Here is a 22,782-nt window from a genome sequence, read left to right as displayed (position 1 = left end):
ATTATTAATTAGTGATACTACAGATATAATAAATATCCATAAATACCTGTTTACCTGTAGCCTGCGAAATAATACTGTGCGAGCAACCAACTGGGGTCCACCATAAAATTGATTTGGAGCGAGCATTTTAGTTCACCGAGGCTGGAATCTAGGATTTCTGTAACAAATGATAGCAGTATTTATAAACAAGTAGATATAGAAGTTATATTAGAATAAAAGTAACCTAAGTTACTCCATATTACATCAACTATCTGTCAATCAAAGTCCCGTCAAAATCGGTCCAGCCGTTCCAGAAATTAACGCGTTCAAAGAAACTCTTCAGCTTAATGAAATTTGTATAGATTTTAATTTACTAGTTTTTAGTAAGTCATTCTTTAGTCGAATCCGATTCCGAGATCCGATTTGAAAAATTCTTTCGGTGTTAGATAGCCCATTTATCGAGGAAGGCTAGGCTATATATCATCACGCTAAGACCAACAGGAGTGGAGCAATGCGGGTGAAACCGCGAAGCGCAGCTAGTGAATTATAAAAATACATGACTTTGTCCACTAGTGAAACAATGCAACAAAACTAGTAGGTCACTACATAGTATAAAACATAGTCGTTTTCTCCCTATGTATGCTTAAATGTTTAAAACTATTGAACATATTTTGATGCGGTTTCTTTTAAAGTATAGAGTGATTCAATAAGAAATTTTATATAGTATAATTAACTAGCGGTCCGCCCTGGCTTCGCCCGTGGTACATATTTACGTTTTCTCTACATAAGAACCATCCTCGTACTTCAAGGAATATAATAAAAAAAGAATCATCGAAATCGGTCCACCCGTTCACGCGTAATGCCGTGACCAAGGATAACGGGTTTCATTTTTATATATACAGATTAGACAAAGCGGGCGAAGCCACGGGCGGAATGCTAGTAAAATCTATACTAATATTATAAAGCTGAAGAGTTTGTTTGTTTGTTTGAACGCGCTAATCTCGAGAACTACTGGTCCGATTTGAAAATTTCTTTTGGTGTTAGATAGCTCATTTATCGAGGAAAGCTATAGGCTATATATCATCACGCTACGACCCCACAGGAGTGGAGCCACGAGGGTGAAACCGCGCGGAGCAGCTAGTATATCTATACATAATATAATAAATCTGTAGAAGGGTCAATTCTGTACATTGAAAATATTGAAAAAATAAATAGCAGGGGGTGTGACTGGATCGATACCAAACCCAAATATGTGATTAAAAAAATTTTTGTCTGTCTGTCTGTCTGTCTGTCTGTATGTGAAGGCATCACGTGAAAACTAACGGTTCGATTTCGATGAAACTTGGTATAATGATACCTTATTATCCTGGGCGTAAAATAGGATACTTTTTATCCTGGAAAAATACGTAGAAAAAAATTAATCTTAATTTTTCAGTTTTATCCATAGACGTTGTTCTGTAGAACCGCGAACACACGTTGCATATTATTATGTATTTATAGGCTTAGCCGTATTGGGTCCAATATATATTTAGAAGATGTCATTGTCAGAGTTAATCAAAATGGAGAAATAAACCATCCACGCGAAGACCGACATCCGCGCGGACAGAGTCGCGGGCGGAAGCTAGTAATAAATATAATTATGTACCTTGAAAAGTAATGGAATACGGTTGTGAATGCGTTTCCTTAGCATCGGTTATAGTTGTATAGAATATATGGTACGGTGCGCTGGCTTCATGTTTTGCCGCCATTTTCCCTTTTGGCGGGATCACTTTGAAATAATCTTGATATTTACGTGTAGGCGGTATTATCGGACGGTAGTCTGAATCTGGAAAAAATAATTTGTAAATAGACAAAGCACTATTGAATATTTTAAAATGGAACTTCTTTAGACGCGTTGAGAGTAAAATTTCAAGTTCGCGCCATAGCAATACCGTTACGTAATGGAACAAGGCAACGATTTTGTTATATTTGAATCTTGCCAAAGAAGTGTTCTGACACGTGTGCTCGGCATACACGCTTTTTTTATTACAATCCCCACTTATATTATAAATGTTAAAGTAATACCACACCCCGGACACTCCATACAAAATTATCGTTTTGACAGTCACACTGTAGAGACTGCAAATGTGTGTGTTAACGCTTTATGGTTGGCACATTTTTGACTAGCGTAAAAAAAAATTCGCGTTTTTCTGATGAAATACATCCGTAAACAGCACAATATCTAACCATTTTCTACGAAAAACGATAATCACAAATCCAAAATAATAAAATTACTTTAAGTCAATTTGATTAATGTTGTCAATCTTCGTTGCGTATCGTCCCTGTAGAAAAATATGGACCATTTTATGTCTGATCGTGCGGGGTGAGGTAAGTGTTTAATTTTGGCGGGAGGCGGAGAGTGTCCGTTCTGTAGCGTTTAGCTACTATTATGTATTCTGTGGTAATACTGTCTGTCTGTATCTTCTTCACACCTGAACTGGTTTGTTTGAAATTTGAAACTAAGACAGTTTGATGTTACATGGGCGAAGCTACTTTATAATAAACTAGCTTTCCACCCGCGGCTTCGCCCGCGTTTTCAAAGAAAAACCCGTTCCCATAGGATTTCCGGGATAAAACCTATCCTATGTCCTTTCATATCAAAATATCTCTATACCAAATTCCGTGCAAATTGGTTCAGTAGTTAAGGCGTGATTGAGTAACAGACAGACAGACAGAGTTACTTTCGCATTTATAATATTAAAGTATGGATTTTAATTTAATAAATGATTAAAGGAAAATAAAAGATTTGAATTGAGAACTTAAAGTCTCAACTGACATTCAAAAAACAACTCAATCAAACAGCTAGCAAATTATTTAAATCTATACTCTTTTAACTACTTGCCTAGGCAAGTAATTAAAGTTTAGAAATTAATATGTACTTACCTCTCACTTTATTCTCTTGTATTGGTGATTTATCTCTTTTATAATCTGTATTCGGTTTCTTCACTACTTCCTTACTAATCTGTGGTTCATTTAATTTACATTCATTTTTAATCTTTTCTTTATTTTGATTATCATTTTTAATCTGTTGTTCATTTTGAGTATCATTTTTAATCTGTGAATTACTTTCTTCTTTCTTTGTACTACTTGATTGTTCTGATCTGAAATCATAAAAAAAAACATGATTTTAATCATAAATTTTAATTACCTATATTTTTAGGCCAATATAATAATTAGACATTGGATTATATGCATTTGCATATTTGCATATGCAAATGCATAAAACTCTCTAATTACGGCGTTAGTGCATATTTTAGCCTTTTTCCCCAATCGTGCATATTTCGTGCATAAATCGTTAAGTAGCGGGAGTTTTGATTGGTCGACTAACCTTTATTAGCCAATCAGAACGCTCAGCGAGTAAACAAACCCTATTTTGGCATGGTAAAATGGCAAAAAATTACAAAACAAATTACAAATGGTACATTTTAAGTAAATTTTGAGCCATTCAAAATAGGGCTAGATTACCCTTTTGGGGCTAAAAAGGTAAAACACGGGTTGAATTCCAAAAAAGGGCTAGATTTAGACCGGAAAGGTCTAAGGTGGCAACACTGCGCTCGCGGGTGACAAACATCACAAATTTGCGCTCGAAAATTTGGTAAAAATGCTTAATTGTATATTGGCACAAAAACTATACTCAATTTCAAGAAAATTTCAATGTTTTTGTACAATCTTTGATTTAAACATATAAAAATAATAAAGATTTTTTTGATTTATATGTGCATATTTTAGGCATATCAGTCGTTTTTAGTGCATATTTCGGCCTTTTTTAGTGCATATTTGCATGCATATTTTGGCATTTTGTTAGTGCATATAATCCGATGTCTAATAATAATATATATAAATCTTATCTTAATATATATAAATCTCGTGTCACAATGTTTGTCCTCAATGGACTCCTAAACCACTTAACCGATTATAATAAAATTCACACACCATGTGCAGTTTGATCCAACTTGAGAGATAGGATAGGTTTTATCCCGGAAATCCCACGGGAAAGGGAACTATGCGGGGTTTTCTATGAAAACGCGGGCGAAGCCGCGGGCGGAAAGCTAGTATATGTTATATGTTCTTCAATGAAAACAGTGGTAAAAAAATGGGGCAACATATTATTCAATACATAGTTCAATAAAGTTCATATCTATATTTACTAATATGATAAAGCTGAAGAGTTTGTTTGTTTGAACGCGCTAATCTCAGGAACTGCTGGTCCTATGTGAAAATTCTTACTGTTTTAGATAGCCCATTTGTCGAGGAAAGCTATAGGTTATATATCATCACGCTAAGACCAACAGGAGCAGAGCAACACAGGTAAAACCGCAGAGCACAGCTAGTTATTATATAAATTAAACATCATACTCACACTGTACTATTTCCATTATTTTGCTTAGCAACATATAAATTCTTCTCAATAATAATATTCAACTGATCTACGATCATACTCTTTTGTAGCACCAATTTTTCAGGAATATCGTAATCTCCATTACCATTGTAATTATCTAATATTTCTTCCACTGAAATAAATATTTTGGTGAAATAAATCTATACTAATTTTATAGTAGTAGTAGTATAATATTAGTTTTGTTAATGTGTTTGAATGCACTAATCTCAGGAACTAATAGTCTGATTTGAAGAATTCTTTAGGTGTTTGATAGCCCATTTATCAAGGAAGGCTATATATATAAGGGCATCCATACTTATATTATAAATGCGAAAGTAACTCTGTCGGTCTGTCTGTTACTCAATCACGCCTTTACTACTGAACCAATTTGCATGAAATTTGGTATAGAGATATTTTGATACCCGAGAAAGGACATAGGATAGGTTTTATCCCTGAAATCCAACGGGAACGGAAACTATGCATGTTTTTCTTTGACTATGCGGGCGATGCCGCGGGTGAAAAGCTAGTAGGCTATATATCACGCTTAGACCAACAGGAGTGGATCAATGCAAGTAAAACCATAGTACACAGCTAGTACTTGATATTTTTGTACTTACAATGTGGATGACTAAACTCTCTGAAATGGGCTGGATTTAATCTATAACACTTTTCGCCATATGTACATTCTTTTTTCATCCTTTTTGAACTTTGAGGATCTGTAAATTTAGTTAAGGGGGGTCGTATATGAAATGACACTAATATAAAATATATTGTGTGGCCTATTTGATCTGTAGTAGATCATATATGCAGTTACATTTAAATTTCAAAAATTTTAAGTGTTGCAATTTTCCTAATCAGTCACATAGTATAAATTTATAAAGAATAGAAAAAATTCGATCATGAGGCGGGACTCCAACCGCATCCTTTCGCGCCAAACCGAATGCCATAAAAACAAAAATAACAAATTCATATACCTATCACATAGTTTTAAGCTAATATAGACTCATACTTTATTTTTAGAATAAATCATATTATGATTATTTAGGAAAAAAAAATAGTTATGAAAAAATATCTAACAATGCAACAGATACATTTTAATGTACTAAATTCTTAAAACCTTTAACATTCATAGTAAGTTCCAAGACTTTAAATGAAGAATAATACCTAATTTAGCAACAATAATTAAACTTGTAACTCCGTTTACTTTTAATAGTTATGAACAAAATTTGATAAATAACAAATATGTTTACGAATAAAACGTACCATTCACAGTGTTCATGCGCTTGTTTGACGGGTTCATAATTAATAATATAGGTATAATAATTTAATTACTTTATTCTTCATCAGCAATCGGCATAGGAAATCCACTTAGAAAATGATTTATTTTGTATTTTAAAACTTTCCCATGCACTGATGAAATGTAAAAAAAAACGTTACGTCAATGTGACGTTTGCGGTTTGACGACATTTTGTCATTTTTGAAACATACGTTCCAATTTATGCATATGGAACTATTACGTGTGTTGACTAATAATTACAACTATTATAAACCAGTGCAAACTTAGCACCCCATCTATGGAATTTTGGGTCGAAAATGACCTTGATCGTTAGGTCCCCGTTAGGTCCTTTAAGGTCCCACAATTTTTTCGTTAGGTCCCCTTTAGTTTTTTTTTTAATAATTTTTTAAATTTTAGGTATAAAAAAATGCAACTTTAGCACCCCATCCATAGAATTTTGGGTCAAAAATGACCTTAATCGATAGGTCTCGGTTAGGTCCTATAAGGTCCCACAATTTTTTCGTTAGGTCCCCTTTAGTTTTTTTTTAATAATTTTTTTTTAATTTTAGGTATAAAAAAGTTACACTTTAGCACCCCATCCATAGCAAAATTGGCAAATTTTATCAAAATCGTATTCTTTACCGTTAGGTCCGTATAGGCTCATCATTGAAATTGTTAAATTATTTATTTTATTAAAATTATAAAATAATAAAAACCTGCGCATGCGCCTTAGAGCATTAAGGCATGCGCACATCATACATAAACAGCGCGAAATTTAAAATCGTATCGTTTCATTTATTAAATAAATCTATTGTTCTGAGAGTGCTTATTTATTAAAAACCTACTTTTCAATCTAGACTTAAAATAACTATTAGTGTATTAGTGTAAATCTATGGTGTATATATATTTTTTGTAGCGGCCACAGGGCCACACTATCTGGAATGTCATCGCGGCGTTTCTGCGTAGGGTCAATCATCATAATTATGGTAACTTAGGTTATAGTTGGAAATAAAGTTTTGATACTTTAATTTATTATTACGAGCTTTGTTTTTTTGAGAGATTAACAACCTCTTCATCTATATAATATTATATATATGTAATCTGGTACTGTTATCTGATACAGATAAAAAAAGAACAGCTAGTGAAAGTAAGAAAAAACATAATAAAATACAATTAAATTTTGTTTAATCAATATAATCATATGAAATCTAAAAGCCGCGTTCAGCCGCGAATAAAGAATAAGAATCACTATCATTATCTCTGACATCATTAACTCTTCCATGTCTGCAGTTATTCCATCTTGTTTTTTTTTTTGTACTGCTCTTCAACATGATTATCATGGTTCGGTCAAAGAATAAATCTCGTCGAGATACTGATTTTGTGTCTTTAAACATTTTGAACGGACCAGATCGTTCAATTTTATATTGTTGCTTGAATAGTTTTTAACTTGATTACTGGTATCATCCATGCAAAATAATAATATTAAACAAATCATACCTACAATAATGTGCAATGCAATCAAGATGAAAACATCAAAATATCAAGTCACACTTAACAATGCATTGAGATATTTCTCGTAAACACTCTTGTTTTTCCTTGAAAACTACATCTCTTTCAAATTGTTTCATTTTAAACTTATTAATCATAGTTTAAAGTTTTCGTCATGTTTTCAACTCAGTTTTCAAAAATATTTTTTTTTTAATTTTTTTTTTAGAAATCACTAAAATCCTAAGCTCGCAGAAAAAAAAAATCACTTTGACAAGCTTTGACACATCAACAACTCAGGTTTTAATGACAGTTAACTGTCAAGTGTTGCCAAATAAATTTTCGAAATAAAAAGCCAGTTTCATCTTTCGGACGTGACTAGTATAGATTTATTTATTGATTTAAATTTAATAAATGAAACGATACCAATTTAAATTTCGCATTGTTTATGTATGATGTGGGCTTAATGCTCTAAGGCGCATGCGCAGGTTTTTATTATTTTATAATTTTAATAAAATAAATAATTCAACAATTTCAATGATGAGCCTATACGGACCTAACGGTAAAGAATACGATTTTGATAAAATTTGCCAATTTTGCTATGGATGGGGTGCTAAAGTGTAACTTTTTTATACCTAAAATTAAAAAAAAAATTATTAAAAAAAAACTAAAGGGGACCTAACGAAAAAATAGTGGGACCTTATAGGACCTAACGGAGACCTATCGATTAAGGTCATTTTTGACCCAAAATTCTATGGATGGGGTGCTAAGGTTGCATTTTTTTATACCTAAAGTTTAAAAAATTATTTAAAAAAAAACTAAAGGGGACCTAACGAAAAAGTTGTGGGACCTTAAAGGACCTAACGGGGACCTAACGATCAAGGTCATTTTCAACCCAAAATTCCATAGATGGGGTGCTAAGTTTGCACTGGTCTATTATAATAATATAATTATTTTGGAATGTTATTATGAATAGTGAACGATATTCAAAATACAACATTTTAAATGGGCCATATATGAAATACGATATACTTTGTTAGCCGGTAATTTTCATTATCATTGCTATGTTTAATTACAGGCGTTGCATCATAAATCATAATCATAATTAAAACGTCTTATTTTATAATTACATATCCAATAATTTAGATGTTAATTCCCACTTATGTAATGGCGAGATGTTATAACTTAATATTTCGTTATTCTTTCCTCAGTAGAAAACATTATCATGCCTCCGTCACGTAAGCTATGTTTTTGTTATTAGGAAAATACGTGGAAAATACCAACAGTAGCTTGTAGCTACACAAGTCAATAACTGCTGCTAAAAACAACCGACTTCAAATTTGCACTTGCAACATTTACAAATACAGACAAAAATGCTCATAAAATAAAAACTACTGGGCCTATCCGAATAAAATTTTTATGAAACCAATTCGACACCATCCCGCATCGAACAAAAAAAGAATCAAGTAAATCGGTTCAGAAACCTCGGAGTAATCGGTGTACATACATAAAAAAAAAACATACCGGCCGAATTGATAACCTCCTCCTTTTTTTTGAAGTCGGTTAAAAATAATAATGTATGGCATTTGAAACTAGACAATATTATGAATCACGAAATAAAATATAATATCTCTAGATATACAATATATAAAATTCTCACAATGTTAGTTACAATACTCCTCTGAAACGGCTCCACCGGTCCTCATAAAATTTCGTATGCATATCGGACAGTTCTGAAAATCGGCCATCATCATCATTTTTGCCCGTTTTTGCCCGATTTCATTCATACCTCTGAGATAAGAGTACCTTAGGCAGAACAACATAATATGCTGGGACAGCTAGTATATATAAATGAAAAATAAAAATAGCAGTGACATACGATGCTGGGTCATTGGTAATTAATACACTGTATTTAAATCCTTAAATTGTAGAAAAGTTGTTTATTCAGTTATTTACAGGGTCAAGGCGAACAAGAATGTAATGTTCGACTAAACGTAACTTATATGAAGATAATTGTATTGATTGAAAATTACTAAGTATAAACGTTGAATTAAAAATCTGAAAATGTTAACAAACTTTGAAACTTTACTCAACAGTTTGTTAATTTTCATCATCCACTATCGTAACACAGTGTGTGTTTTCAAATAAATAAACAAGAACAAAATTATATTCATGTAAAAATACTTTATAAACCGCCTAACATTATAACATACAATAAAGGTACAGGGTGTCCCACTGTTCGTGTATCATATCTATAAAGTTATATACTTTAATATTATAAAGCTGAAGAGTTTGTTTGTTTCAACGCGCTAATCTCAGGAATACTGGTCCGATTTGGAAAATTCTTTCGGTGTTAGATAGCCCATTTACCGAGGAAGGCTATAGGCTATATATCATCACGCTAAGACCAACAGGAGCGGAGCCACGCGGTTGAAACCTCGAAGCGCAGCTAGTACATAATATAGTAATTATATCACACTAGCTATCCACCCGCAGCGTCGCCCGCGCAGTCAAAGAAAAACCCGCATAGTTCCCGTTCCCGTGGAATTTCCGGGATAAAACCTATCCTATTTCCCGGGGTAAAAAGTAGCCTATGTCCTTTCTCGGGTATCAAAATATCTCTATACCAAATTGCATGCAAATTGGTTCAGTAGTTAAGGCGTGATTGAGTAACAGACAGACAGACAGAGTTACTTTCGCATTTATAATATAAACTAGCGGCGGTAGTAGTATGGATAGTATGGAAGTACATCATACGATGCTAGTAACAACCCCTCAAAACGTCGCAACCATTGGATCAATCAAATATAATTAGTACAATATTGACTAACGCTGGGTTAGCAATAGCAGACATGTTATTTTTCGCTCCAATAACTACGAAGAATCTATATATACTAGGAATTTTCGTTAATTAATACAGTGTGTGAACGTCCTGTGTCGTGTTAAAATGCGGGTGAGTGTGACAAACGAACGGACAGATGAAAATTAATAAAAATTTAATTGATCGTTCTATTTTGCTAGAATTAGGGTTTCATAACTCATTAATTGGAAAATTTGGTTCGCCCTCTGTGATTTTTGATTGAGAGATGTCTCACTTGTCAAAGTGACATTTGTTATTTCAAATAGTACAGACACGGGTTTTGGCGCCAACTTATGTCGTCAATTAAATTAAATTATATTATTTTTGCAATCTCTTACGTTGATGGGATTTTGTTTCGTAAATATGGACGATGTTTGCTATTTTATGGATGGAAGCAAGAAATATTCTACTCTCACTTGCTACAACAAATCATAAAAAAGTAAATTAATTCAAAAGAACGGTCATTTGTTACTTACTGTGATGTCAATTTTATTTTTTTTTTAATATTACTAAGTACATTAATGAATTTATATTTTTTGGTTTTAATGGCATTCAAATGCTTTATAAATATAAATTTATAAAGAATAGAAAAAATTCGATCACGAGGCGGGACTCGAACCCGCATCCTTCGCGCCATTCCGGGGCGGATGCCTAACCAACTCAGCCACTCGTGACCCGCCCGAGTAATCGAATTTATTCTATCCTTTCAGTTTTATGTGTCTAAAGGGACACACCGCGCGCCATCTATTGAGATGATTTAACAACCATCACAACCAATATGAAGCACTTTTCAGTGAATACAATATTGTAACGATGGAACACGACCTTTTCTTGAATTTATATTTTTTGGTTTTAATGGCATTCAAATGCTTTATAAATATAAATTTATAAAGAATAGAAAAAAAATATTTATAAAGCATTTGAATGCCATTAAAACCAAAAAATATAAATTCAAGAAAAGGTCGTGTTCCATCGTTACAATATTGTATTCACTGAAAAGTGCTTCATATTGGTTGTGATGGTTGTTAAATCATCTCAATAGATGGCGCGCGGTGTGTCCCTTTAGACACATAAAACTGAAAGGATAGAATAAATTCGATTACTCGGGCGGGTCACGAGTGGCTGAGTTGGTTAGGCATCCGCCCCGGAATGGCGCGAAGGATGCGGGTTCGAGTCCCGCCTCGTGATCGAATTTTTTCTATTCTTTATAAATTTATAAGTACATTAATTTTAATTATCTTACACCCTTAAAAAAATAAGACTTTCTTTTTTTAATATTTTATCTATGTCAATATTTTTGTGCTTTCAGTTAATATGTTTTTGGTGTATGGTGGTGACGTTTGCGCGGGCGCAGGACTACTACGCGCCGCAAACATTTAAGCAGGTATGTTTGTTATTTCAATAATAAGATAATTATTTGAATAATTTAATTTTAAAAGTACTTTTATAAGCTCATATTAAAAAAAATACATTTAAATAATTATTGATTAATTAGGTATATTCTGATTTCTGCCGCTTACTTACCTAATGAACTCATGTAAGTTTTTAATAATATTATTTGCTAATAGTTAATACTACCCTTATTAATCAAATAAAAATTTACTTACATGTAGTTTATGATAGATTTAATTAAAAAATATATATTTTACATTGAGGGTAGATGACTATAGTCAAATTTTAAATCTATTGCGAAAATCATTGATTTTCTTCATGAATGATATAAATAAATAGATAGATAGAGAGAAGATTTTGAACAATTCTGACTATTTGAAGGCGGTTTAGTTTTTTTTTAAATATATTTTAGCTAACTTTCCGCCCGCGGTTTCGCCCGCGTTTTCCAAGAAAAACGGGAACTATGCGGTAGTTCCCGTTCCCGTGGGATTTTCAGGATAAAACCTATCCTATGTGTTTATCCAAGTTACCCTCTTATATGTGTGCTAAATTTCATTGAAATCGGTTCAGTAATATTTGCGTGAAAGAGTAACAAACATATAAGTATGTACACATACATCCATGCTCACAAACTTTCGCATTTATAATATTAGCAGGATTAGTAGGATACCTAATTATTGAAGATCTATTGTTCTCTTAGTAACTTATCTACACCTTTTTACTTATAATAACACTAGCTTTCCGCCCGCGGCTTCGCCCGCTTTGTCTAAAACATAATAAATTATATACTTAAACCTTCCTCTTGAATCACTCTATCTAATAAAAAAACCGCATCAAAATCCGTTGCGTAGTTTTAAAGATTTAAGCATACAAAGGGAAATAGGGAAATAGGGACAGAGAAAGCGACATTGTTTTATACTATGTAGTGATGATTGATCATGACGTATAATATCAATGATATTATATATAGAAACAAGTCTTCACATACATACAAAATATGTTGTTTAACTTCGAATGCCTTGAAGCGTGAGAATTGACCAAGCGTGCAACATGTTTATGAATATAATTGCTGTTTCCTAATTCCTTGCATTTTACAATCACATTTGGGAATAGCGTGATAGGAGACAATGTATTCTAAGTACAGTACGCGTCACGTAAAAAGAACGCTGGATGAAAGTGATGGGGTGTGTTTGCGCATGGATCGAGTTTTGCACGTAAGCTATGTGCCGATTATTTTATTTTTGAACTAGGCTCGCGAATCGTGGCTTCGGAACTACCTATTTGTTATTCTTATACCACCTCATAAAACCAAATAGACCGATAAATCGCCAATGCGCAGCTTAATCGTCAGCGTTCTTTTTACTTGACGCGACTTCTAGTATCCGTTGAATAATAGTCCGTGCCTATAATTTGTCACATAGCTGTGCGCGGTTTTACCCGCATTGCTCTACTCCTATTATTGTTGGTCTTAGGGTCATGATATACCGGGTGTCCCACCGTTGGTATACTAAGCTCAAAGGAGGTTATAGTTTTGCATTCGCTGAGTACGTAAAAAATACTTAAAAAATTCCAGACGCATTTTTTTTCAAATAGACGTATTCTTAAAACTCTATGTGTACACCCCTAATAAGCAACCGGCCTAACTTTGCCACCCTCACGTGAGCTATCTTTTAAAATTATGTTTTCATTAGTATACCGATAGTGTTACACCCTGTATAGCATATAGCCTTCCTCGATAAATGGACTATCTAACAGTGAAATCATTTTTCAAATCGGACCCGTGATTCCTGAGATTAGCGCGTTAAAGCAAACAAACTCTTCAGTAAATTTAATTTGACATATTTTTTTTTCCTTCTATTCTTTTCTTTTATTTTTAATCTAATTTAAACGAATTTAATGAATTAAAATAATATTTTTATTTAATACTTGAATACTAATTTAAATATTAACCACATAATCTATGCCGCTCTGTTATAAATTATATTATATTGTTAATCGTTTTTTGGTCCCGCAGGACAGGCTTCGCCTAGTGCGGGAACCAATGAATCTCATAATTATATTAATATCAAATTATTTAATTAATTAATATTGTGAAATACACCATATTGTAATAATCCTGTCTTGTTAAATAAAGGAATTATTTATTTATTTATTTTATTTTAGTATACATATATGCATATTACGTACATAATATATTATATAGGTACTCAACTAAGCCCCGTTTTTCTTAAAAATGTTAATTAAATATCTTGCAAAAATACTTAAATAATCTCATCTTGCAACAGGGTAACCAATTATTTGAACCAAGTAATCTCCCTTGGAACTCAGCCTTACGGAAAGCGAATGAAGTAAGATATTATTTTAAAACTAAACACTTCTATTGTACAGAGTATAAAGTACCCTATTCTCTTAAAAATAAGATCTTATTTCCTATAGATATCCAGTAATCTTACTAGTAGATCTTTTAAATTAAATGCACTTTACGACTTACTGTACAACGTATAAACAACTCTATTCCTTATACCTACACTGTAAGGTCTTAATTCATATGTAGATAGTGATGTAGATTTGAATCTTTCGTTAATACTTTCAGGCTTCATGTAGAATGTTGTATTTTATAGACATCTATAACTTTAAATACTAACACGAACGACAAAGCATGATATACCTAGGCTGTATATTTATTTCAGTAAGATTGTAAAAACCGTTAGTTTACTATCCTCGCGAGATGGTACTGTCGAAAAACTGTAATCCGTATAACAAATAATATAATATTATATTGTAGGTACTACTACTTCCTACTTTACAATATAACGCAACATTTTTCGGTAGATTTCAATCCATCGAAGTGACAGATTATTTCAATTGACCCCCCGTAAAATTGTCAACTGTTTAAAGGCTGTCCCTGATTGGCCTGTCTTAAAATATATCGATGTGTGACGTCATAGATTATAGTTTTGACAAAAGCTCGTAGCGAAAGCTATGTAGCGTTATCATTTCGAGAATTTGGTTTTCACAATTTGTATTGTGATTTGTATTATTTAGGTAATGGTTTCACTTCGATAGGTACATTATAATCTACTGAAAAATACGCGTTTAAGTGTAAACACATTATACGGATTGTATTTTTTAACAATTAACATTCTCAAGAAATAGATTATAATCGATGTTTACAATTTTACAGTTATTCATACATGTATAAAAAATTTGGTGTACCTCGCGAACATAGTAAAAAGAGAGAAGTAGGCCAACTCCCAGCGTTTAGGCGCACGTATCTAAACTCGAGAGGCACAGGGTTGTCACTTGTCACATTGATATTTTAAATAATTGTATAAACACGAGACCGGTACCCGAGTGGTTCTCTCTTTTTACTAAGACGCGAATGAAGCCATGCCCCAGCTAGTATACAGTATGTATATTTTCAGGCCGGCCCCTACTACAGGGGTATGTTCTCAACGGGGGACGCGGACACAGCCGGGTCGGTATCACAGTCTTGGAGGCCGGGCAACGAAGCGCCTGTGTATGAAGACTATCGCGACAAGAGTAATTATGCTGGTAAATAGTTTATATTAAGTTTTAAAAATATAAGGTTACTTATACTTATACTTTTTCGCGCCAAAATGAAACGTGCTCAGAAAAATAATAGGCTGGTACCTGTATTGATATAAGCCTACCTATTTTATTATCTACTTATATTATAAAAATGAATCCCAAAATGTGCTGGTAAGCGCATAACTTTAGAACAGCTGAACCGATTTCTTTAATTCTTTTTTTATTGTATTCCTTGAAGTACGAGGATGGTTTTTATGTACCTAGATAAAACGTGAATATGTACCACGGGCGAAGCCGGGGTGGACCGCTAGTGTAATATAGATATCAGCCTATTATTAGGTCTAAGGAGAATTTTATGTGTTCTAAGGAAGCGACATTCTAAATCGTCATAATATAAAAGCTAACTTGGATCAAAATGTTTGGAGTTTATTTTTATTTAATCGAAAATACTAAATATAGATTAATATTACTATACCTTGCATAATAATAATTTTTTTAACATAAATACAGCTCTTATAAACCTGCAAGGCAAAAAATATCACTATATTATAGTGCTTTTAATTAAAAATTGCTTTCTAGCACCACAAGAAACAAAGCCAGAACCGTGGCGTCAGCCCTACGGGATGTCAAAAGAACAACAGGCGTCAATTCTTCACCATAAGCAATCTTTAAGCGCGGGTAAGTAAATGTTCTTTTATAATGTAACAACACGACCTAACAAGGCTAAGTGAAGATGAATGAAATCGGCAGTCAGCTAGAATTCCGATTGTTTTTTGAAGTGAAACTTCTTTAGGCGCGTTGAGAGTAAAATTTCAACGTCGCGTCATGGCATTGCATCGTCAAGTCATAGAGTAAGGCAAAGATCTTTGAATCTTTGAATCTTGCCAAAGAATTTTCACTTCTGACACATGTGCTCGGCACACACGCTTTTTTTATTTATTTCCTCATCGATATTTTTTATTGTATTGATGATTACGTAAAAAAATCTACTAAACAACAAAAACAGTATATGAATAGTTTTGATACTTCGTCAGCGCCTTTTCCATCAGGGTTGTACATAAAAAGTTTTAAGAATTTATCGAATGGAAAAAAATACATCGGGGATTTTTGAGTAGGTACCTATTTTTTGATAATCAGCGTATGAATACAATATGTTCCTTTGATCTTACTATATTTAATGTTTGACACTCGGTATACCTCTAATATGAGTACAGATAAAAAAGTATATCTCGAGCCCGAAAATAGTTTAATTCTATAATTATCTATTATAAGAAATTACACGCGAGGCCCGGTTAAATATTAGTTTGAATGTACTAAGAATGTACTGCGATTCTACACAGCTACCTAATTGATGTAGGTAGTTGATAACAAAACGCAGCAAATCAACGACTATTAGTAAAGTGTGGGTAGTTGGGTTGAACGTTTTATAAACAACGTCCGAGCCCCTAGGCACGATTCGTACGAATGCTCCACGAGTCAAACTAACGCGGCTCTTTATAGTATTCAACAGCTAGCATGTTCTCACAGGTAATATTGACAACTATTCACCCAAAAAATACTAAATCAAAAGTTTTGATTTATTTATAATTAAATACATACGTAAGTTTTGATTCAAAACTTACGTATGTATTTAATTGAATTGCTTAAGATATTATGATATTCCTTAAGATGGCGCCTTCCGATTCGAGTACGCATCAGACAATGGTCTAGCCGCGGGTGAAATGATCGAACCAGATGGATCCAGGGTTGGCGCCTATCAGTATAAGGACCCGAGCGGTCAGCTGGTCAAATTGAAGTATAGAGCTGGGAAGGAGGGGTTCCAGGTATTGTATTTTTATTTTTTTACTAGCTTTCCATCAACGTCCGCGTAGTCAAAGAACGCGCATAGTTCCCGTTCCCGTGGGGTTTTTGGGATTAAAGCTATTCCATGTCCTTCCTTAGTTTTCAAGCTATCTCTGTAGGTACCATATTTGAAGTAGGTAAATCCATGCAGTAGCTTTTGAGTTTAGCCTGGACAGACAAACAGACACAAAAATTCTAAAAACTGGTTTTTGGCACCTCTTTACTTTTGAAGTTTTTTTATTGTCTAACAAATACCATTCAGCCTCTTGCATAGCGATAACCGATATGCAATTCCGTATAAATCCACAAGCACACTAACAAAAAATTAATTAATTTCAGATCTTGGAAGGCAGTCATGTACCCAAGAGCCCGCAACCAGTGCCACCACAAAATACAGGTATTTTTGAAGTAAAACTTCTTTAGGCGCGTTGAGAGTAAAATTTTAAGGTCGCGTCATGGCAATACCGTCACGTCAAGGAGCAAGACGAAGATACCAATCTTTGAATCTTGCCAAAGAAGTTTCACTTCTGATACATGTGCTCAACACACGCTCTTTTTTTTGTTCACTTACTTAGAAGACTCTTGAAATCATCGAGGGATCAAAGCCTTAGCCTTTGTGCATTTGAGCATTGTGCCTGCAGTGGCAACGTAAATCAAAATCATAATATACTAGCTTACCGCCCGCGGCTTCGCCCGCTTTCTCTAAAACGATTTGAGATTTAAACTATCTTATCTCTCAAGTTGGATCGAACTGCACATGGTGTGCGAATTTTATTATAAGTAATCGGTTAAGCGGTTTAGGAGTCCATTGAGGACAAACATTGTGACACGAGATTTATATATATTAAGATAATCTATATATATCTATAATCTATATATAATCTATTTATATCATAATATAAAAAATATCTTTATTTTTTCATATGAGCTAAGAATACAAGTTGGAATTTATTTAACATTTACAAGTATTATATTTATGTGCTCACGCCTTAAATACCTTTCAAAATATGGAAGACCTCTGTCTTGATTCTTAATAATTATTGTAACGATGATTAATTCCAGACGAATATTACCAACAATCGTATGATCAGCAACGAAGACAGTACGATGTACCACAGCAGTACAATCAGCAACGACCTGAACCAACTCAGGTATTTATTTAAGCTGACTAGCTAGACTAGCTGTGCCTTGCGGTTATGATATAATATAGCCTATACTCCTTTCTTTCCTACTACGCCTTTCTCGATAAATGGGCTGTCTAACATCGAAGGAATTTTTCAAATCGGACCGGTAGTTCCTGAGATTAGCGCGTTCAAACAAACAAAAAAACAAACTCTTCTAGCGCGACAGCAATAGATAATAGGAAAACCTAATCGTTTTGTTGAAATGTATCTTGTTTTTAATAATTTTAATTTGTTTCATTTGATATTTAGTTTTATTGCAGTCATTTTTATTGCTATATTTTACAAATGAGCAATTTAAAAAATATAAAAAAAAACCCAATAACGAAGTGGGATTTAAACTCGCGTCCTAAAAGACGCAGAGATTTTTAATTTTTAGAAAAAAAAACTCAATTATTTAATTGTCCCAGGCACCATTAGACCCCCGTGGGGCGGGGCAAAACTTCGTACAAAACTGGAGGCCGGAAGGTTATAGCGATGGACAGGTATGATTATTTTTTGGTGTGATTTACTGATTATTATACTAATCCTATCCTACTTTTACTACTAATAGTATTAATGCGAAAGTTTAAGAGGATGAATGTAGGTGTGTGAGTATGTTTGTTACTCTTTCACGCAAATACTACTGAACCGGTTACAATGAAATTTAGCACACATATAGAGGGTAACTTGGATTAACACATATGATAGGTTTTATCCCGGAAATCCCACGGGAACGGGAATTATGCGGGGTTTTCTTTGAAAATGCGGGCGAAACCGCGGGCGGAAACCTAGTTAAAAAATAATTGTATCAGATTTTTTCAAAGCATTTTGAGTATTTTAAAGTGAAACTGCGCGTTGAGAGTAAAATTTCAAGGTCGCGTCATGGCAATACCGTCACGTCATAGAGTAAGGCGACGGTTGTACCTTTGAATCTTGCTAAAGAAGTTTCAATTCTGACACGTGCGCTCTTTTTTTAAGTATTTTCTATTTTTTTTATAATTGTTCTATTTTTCAGTACCGTGATAACGACATCGATCCCAGCAGACCACACTCATTCGGCGAAGGTTATGCCTTCGCTTTCAAGGGAAAAGGGAATTATTAAACCAATACGTAGATATAGTATTTGTATGTAAAAGAGTAAATTTTGATGACATTCCTGTGTTTTATTTATATCCCTCTAATGTTAACCGAGTTTCTTTTTTTTTTTGTAAGGTGTTTCAATGTTAGCCAGAAGGGCTTTTACATTTTAACGCGGACGCGGGGGTGAACTGAAGGTTCACCCTGGTAGCGACATGCACAAGGGCGTCCCTCCGCCACGGGGATCTCGAACCTCGGCTTGAGCTGTCGCTTGAGTGGAGGAGGCCAGAAGGGCCCTAATCGGACGGGCCGAGTTTCATGAAAATTAAGTGTTGTATCATTTAGTTTGAAGTTTAGCGGTTGAAGCGATACTATTGGTTATTTACAAACACATTCCTCGCTACACATTTTCGCACATTATATTGGTGGAAAAGCATCCTAAAGATAAAAAAATACTAGATTGGAATGAGAAATTTAAAGTACATAATATGTTTATGTTTAAAAACATATAGGTATATATCTTAACTTTGACCTTTGACTTTATAGCAACAACGAGAAGCTATAATAAATATAATATAAATTGAATCGCAAAATGCGTGCGGTAAGCGCATAACTCGAGAACGGCTGAACCGATTTCGTTAATTATTTTTAACCGACTTCAAAAAATGGGAGGAGGTTATCAATTCGGCCGGTATATTTTTTTTATGTATGTACACCAATTACTCTGAGGTTTCTAAACCGATTTACGTGATTCTTTTTTTTGTTTGATGCGGGATGGTATCGAATTGTTCCCATAAAAATTTTATTCGGATAGGCACAGTAGTTTTTATTTTATGAGCATTTTTGTCTGATGACTTAATTGAAATGTAGCAAGTATCTTTGATTCACTTCCCGGTAACCGATTGAGCTGAAATTTTGTATACGTATGTAAATTGGATAGCGATGAAATATTATCATGACATACAATAGAACTGATTTGATGATGGAATCGGAAGACGGCCATAGGAACTCAGTAATATATTGACTCAACTTTATCGAGTTTGGGCTTGTTTGATTCGTGTTGAAAAATACACTTAAAAGTTACAACCGACTTCAAAAACGGAAAAGTAAAAAATAAAAAAGATTTGATATTATTAATTTGATTGGAAATGAAAGAGGCTTCCACCACAGGAGTGGTTCTTGTACGAAAAAAGATCTATAAATTAGTATCATCCATCATCATCATCATCATCATCATCATCATCAAAATATCTTTAAAGGTTACCCAATTTTTGTATAATCACCTATGTATACATTTTTGTCTTGATACTGTAATAAATTAATAATATGGAGGTAAAAAAAAGATAAATAAAAAATTACAAAAAAAATATGTTTTAATATATTATATAGGTATAATTTTATATAAAAAACTCCTTCGAGCCGGATTTGAACCAGCGACCTATGGATATCAATTTAATCATTCTACAGTCCACCGCTCTACCAACTGAGCTATCGAAGGTACGAGAATAATGTCCAAAATAAGCTATAGGTTTTTTTATTTTACATTTTCTATTCTCTTTGTATCCTATCCTATCCCACTAATATTATAAATGCGAAAGTTTGTGAGGATGTGTGTTTGTTACTCTTTCACGCAAATACTACTGAACCGATTGCAATGAAATTTAGCACACATATAGAGGGTAACTTGGATTAACACATAGGATAGGTTTTATCCAGGAAATCCCACGGAAACGGGAACTGTGCGGGTTTTTCTTTAAAAACGCGGCGAAGCCGCGGGCGGAAAGCTAAAAAAAAAAATTCCCTTCACAACGTCCTAAATAAATCTTAAATGAACTGAATTTAAGCTATTTAGTGAATTTGTAGCATATTATAATTAAGTAGACTAACAGATATGTAATTCATATTTAATACAAGCTGTGCTCCGCGGTTTCACCCGCAGTGCTCCACTCCTGTTGGTCTCAGCGAGATGATATATAGCCTTATGGCTTATAGCCTTCCTCGTTGTGGACTATCAAACACCGAAATAATTTTTCAAATCGGACGAGTAGCTCCCGAGATTAGCGCGTTCAAACAAACAAACTCTTCAGCTTTATAATATTATATAGATTACTTATTATCAAAAGGAGTTTCGTTTATAAATAAAACAACAATCTAGTTCATATACCCACATTTTATTAAGACATCACAAATAAATAGGCACAACAATACATTGTAAGTATAAACAATAACAGATAAACTATAAAAATTTTAATTCCAACAGAAATATAATAATGATAACAATAAATGTACAAATTAACAATTATTAAAATATTACGGCCAAACAAAATAAAAACTAATGAAATGAATAAAATTAGCTTAATGATTCCAAATATACGACACCAAGCATTCATTATTATGTCATTAATGATAAATTCCTGCGACATTCAAAAGCTTTAAAATATCACTATACTATCACAATAATATCATTATTAGCATGTACTAATCAACTAAAAGGACTGACAATTTCCTTACTATCGAACGTGACTCGGAAATAAATAAAAATACTGTATTGAACCTAGGTTACAGCAGTGGTGGCTCAGAGGTGAGACCTTGGACTTCGAATCGATAAGTCCGGGGTTCGAGACCAGGCGGACGCGCAGGAAATTATTGATTTTTCAATTTATCTGCGCATGTTGTATCAGAGATAGAGAGATGTGGAGGAAACCGACGTGTCGAAGAATCAAAAGTTCGACGACATGTGTCATCCGCCAACCCGCACTTGGCCAGCGTGGTGGATTATGGCCTATGGCCACATAGGAGGCCCACTGCCCAGCAGTGGGAACGTAGATAGGCTGATGATGATGAAAGGTGGCGTGGCAAAACGAGCGGGTTATATGTTGCAAATAATTTCCGCTAGGGGCGCTGATCAATGACTATAAGATTGTTCCTCGAGTTTTAATGAATTTCGTTCGCCATCTGTTGCTATTCCGTCGTATCACTACAATATTGACTCAATAAAAAATGGTAGGTACACTATTTTTTTTTGGTTCACTGGTTCTTGATGTGTTCTTTTTTCAATATTGATACTTTTAGCGCCATCTAGTGTCCTTACTAGAACTAATTTCCAAATCACGGTCAATAGTACGGAGATTGTCAGTTCTCTTAGTTGATTGGTCCATGTATACAACAATTACAAGAAAATAGCACTACTCATTTAAATGTATACGATAATAAAATATTTTACAAAATTCACGTATTATTACTGCATACACTTTCAGCGGTTCGCTGTCACCTTACACTAACTAACACCTACAATTATCTGAAACTAAATAATGATAAAATAGTTCAATCATTACGCAGAGTAAAATGAAATTTTATCATTAAAATAATGATAGATACGTTAAGGACCCAAATCCAGCTATTGTTTTTAAAATTCAAAACTATTATTTTGAACGAATCAAATATGAATGTATGAAATATCTCGATACGATTAAGATTATTTCTCTTGAAGAGAACTTACCTAACATGCAATGATTTAAATACTAAACACTACTTATATTGGAAGTTTATGTGATTATTCCATATTACTTTTTCTACTTCTAACAGCTATTAAAATGTTAAGTATTGTGAATATAAATATAGTATATTAAAGTTCAAAGAGTAAAATTTTGTTCTTAGTAATAAATTGATAAGCGGACTTAGTAATTATATAGAGATGTTAATTAATCAAATGTAACAGACCAAGTTTCAATACATTTAC

General features: G+C 33.5%; 2 protein-coding genes and 1 non-coding gene across 7 annotated transcripts in view; 1 reads left to right on the top strand and 2 right to left on the bottom strand.

The window, feature by feature from the left end:
- Positions 1-5,821, bottom strand: part of LOC123702185 (probable tyrosyl-DNA phosphodiesterase) — a 34,571-nt gene extending 28,750 nt beyond the window's left edge. For both annotated transcript variants that reach the window (XM_045649864.1, XM_045649865.1), the window contains exons 1-6: positions 5,660-5,821; positions 5,014-5,112; positions 4,379-4,529; positions 2,902-3,119; positions 1,625-1,804; positions 55-157 (exon numbers count right to left, since the gene is read on the bottom strand). In XM_045649864.1, coding sequence (XP_045505820.1) covers positions 55-157; positions 1,625-1,804; positions 2,902-3,119; positions 4,379-4,529; positions 5,014-5,112; positions 5,660-5,696 — 788 coding nt within the window. In that variant the 5' untranslated portion in view covers positions 5,697-5,821. The remainder of the gene's footprint in view (positions 1-54; positions 158-1,624; positions 1,805-2,901; positions 3,120-4,378; positions 4,530-5,013; positions 5,113-5,659) is intronic.
- A 4,163-nt stretch (positions 5,822-9,984) lies between these two features.
- LOC123702316 lies at positions 9,985-19,119 on the top strand. 4 transcript variants are annotated; one of them, XM_045650033.1, is made up of 10 exons: positions 9,988-10,110; positions 11,327-11,401; positions 13,695-13,757; positions 14,835-14,952; positions 15,541-15,639; positions 16,630-16,784; positions 17,143-17,200; positions 17,866-17,954; positions 18,395-18,469; positions 18,982-19,119. In XM_045650033.1, the coding sequence occupies exons 1-10, from the start codon at positions 10,105-10,107 to the stop codon at positions 19,066-19,068; spliced, it is 825 nt and encodes a 274-aa protein (XP_045505989.1). In that variant the 5' UTR covers positions 9,988-10,104; the 3' UTR covers positions 19,069-19,119. The 4 variants fall into 4 exon arrangements, with proteins under 4 accessions (XP_045505991.1, XP_045505989.1, XP_045505988.1 ...); XM_045650032.1 differs by having other exon boundaries at positions 9,989-10,110; positions 14,835-14,964; XM_045650035.1 differs by lacking the exon at positions 18,395-18,469 and having other exon boundaries at positions 9,985-10,110; positions 14,835-14,964.
- Positions 19,120-20,453: 1,334 nt separating this feature from the next.
- On the bottom strand, positions 20,454-20,541 carry Trnay-gua. The gene is given in 2 exon segments: positions 20,454-20,489; positions 20,505-20,541. It is a non-coding gene; the product is annotated as a tRNA-Tyr (tRNA).
- Positions 20,542-22,782: the final 2,241 nt, after the last annotated feature.

The sequence above is a fragment of the Colias croceus genome, chromosome 23, assembly GCF_905220415.1.
Source record: "Colias croceus chromosome 23, ilColCroc2.1".
Lineage (NCBI taxonomy): Eukaryota > Metazoa > Arthropoda > Insecta > Lepidoptera > Pieridae > Colias > Colias croceus.
This window is presented reverse-complemented; position numbering and strand designations above follow the sequence as displayed.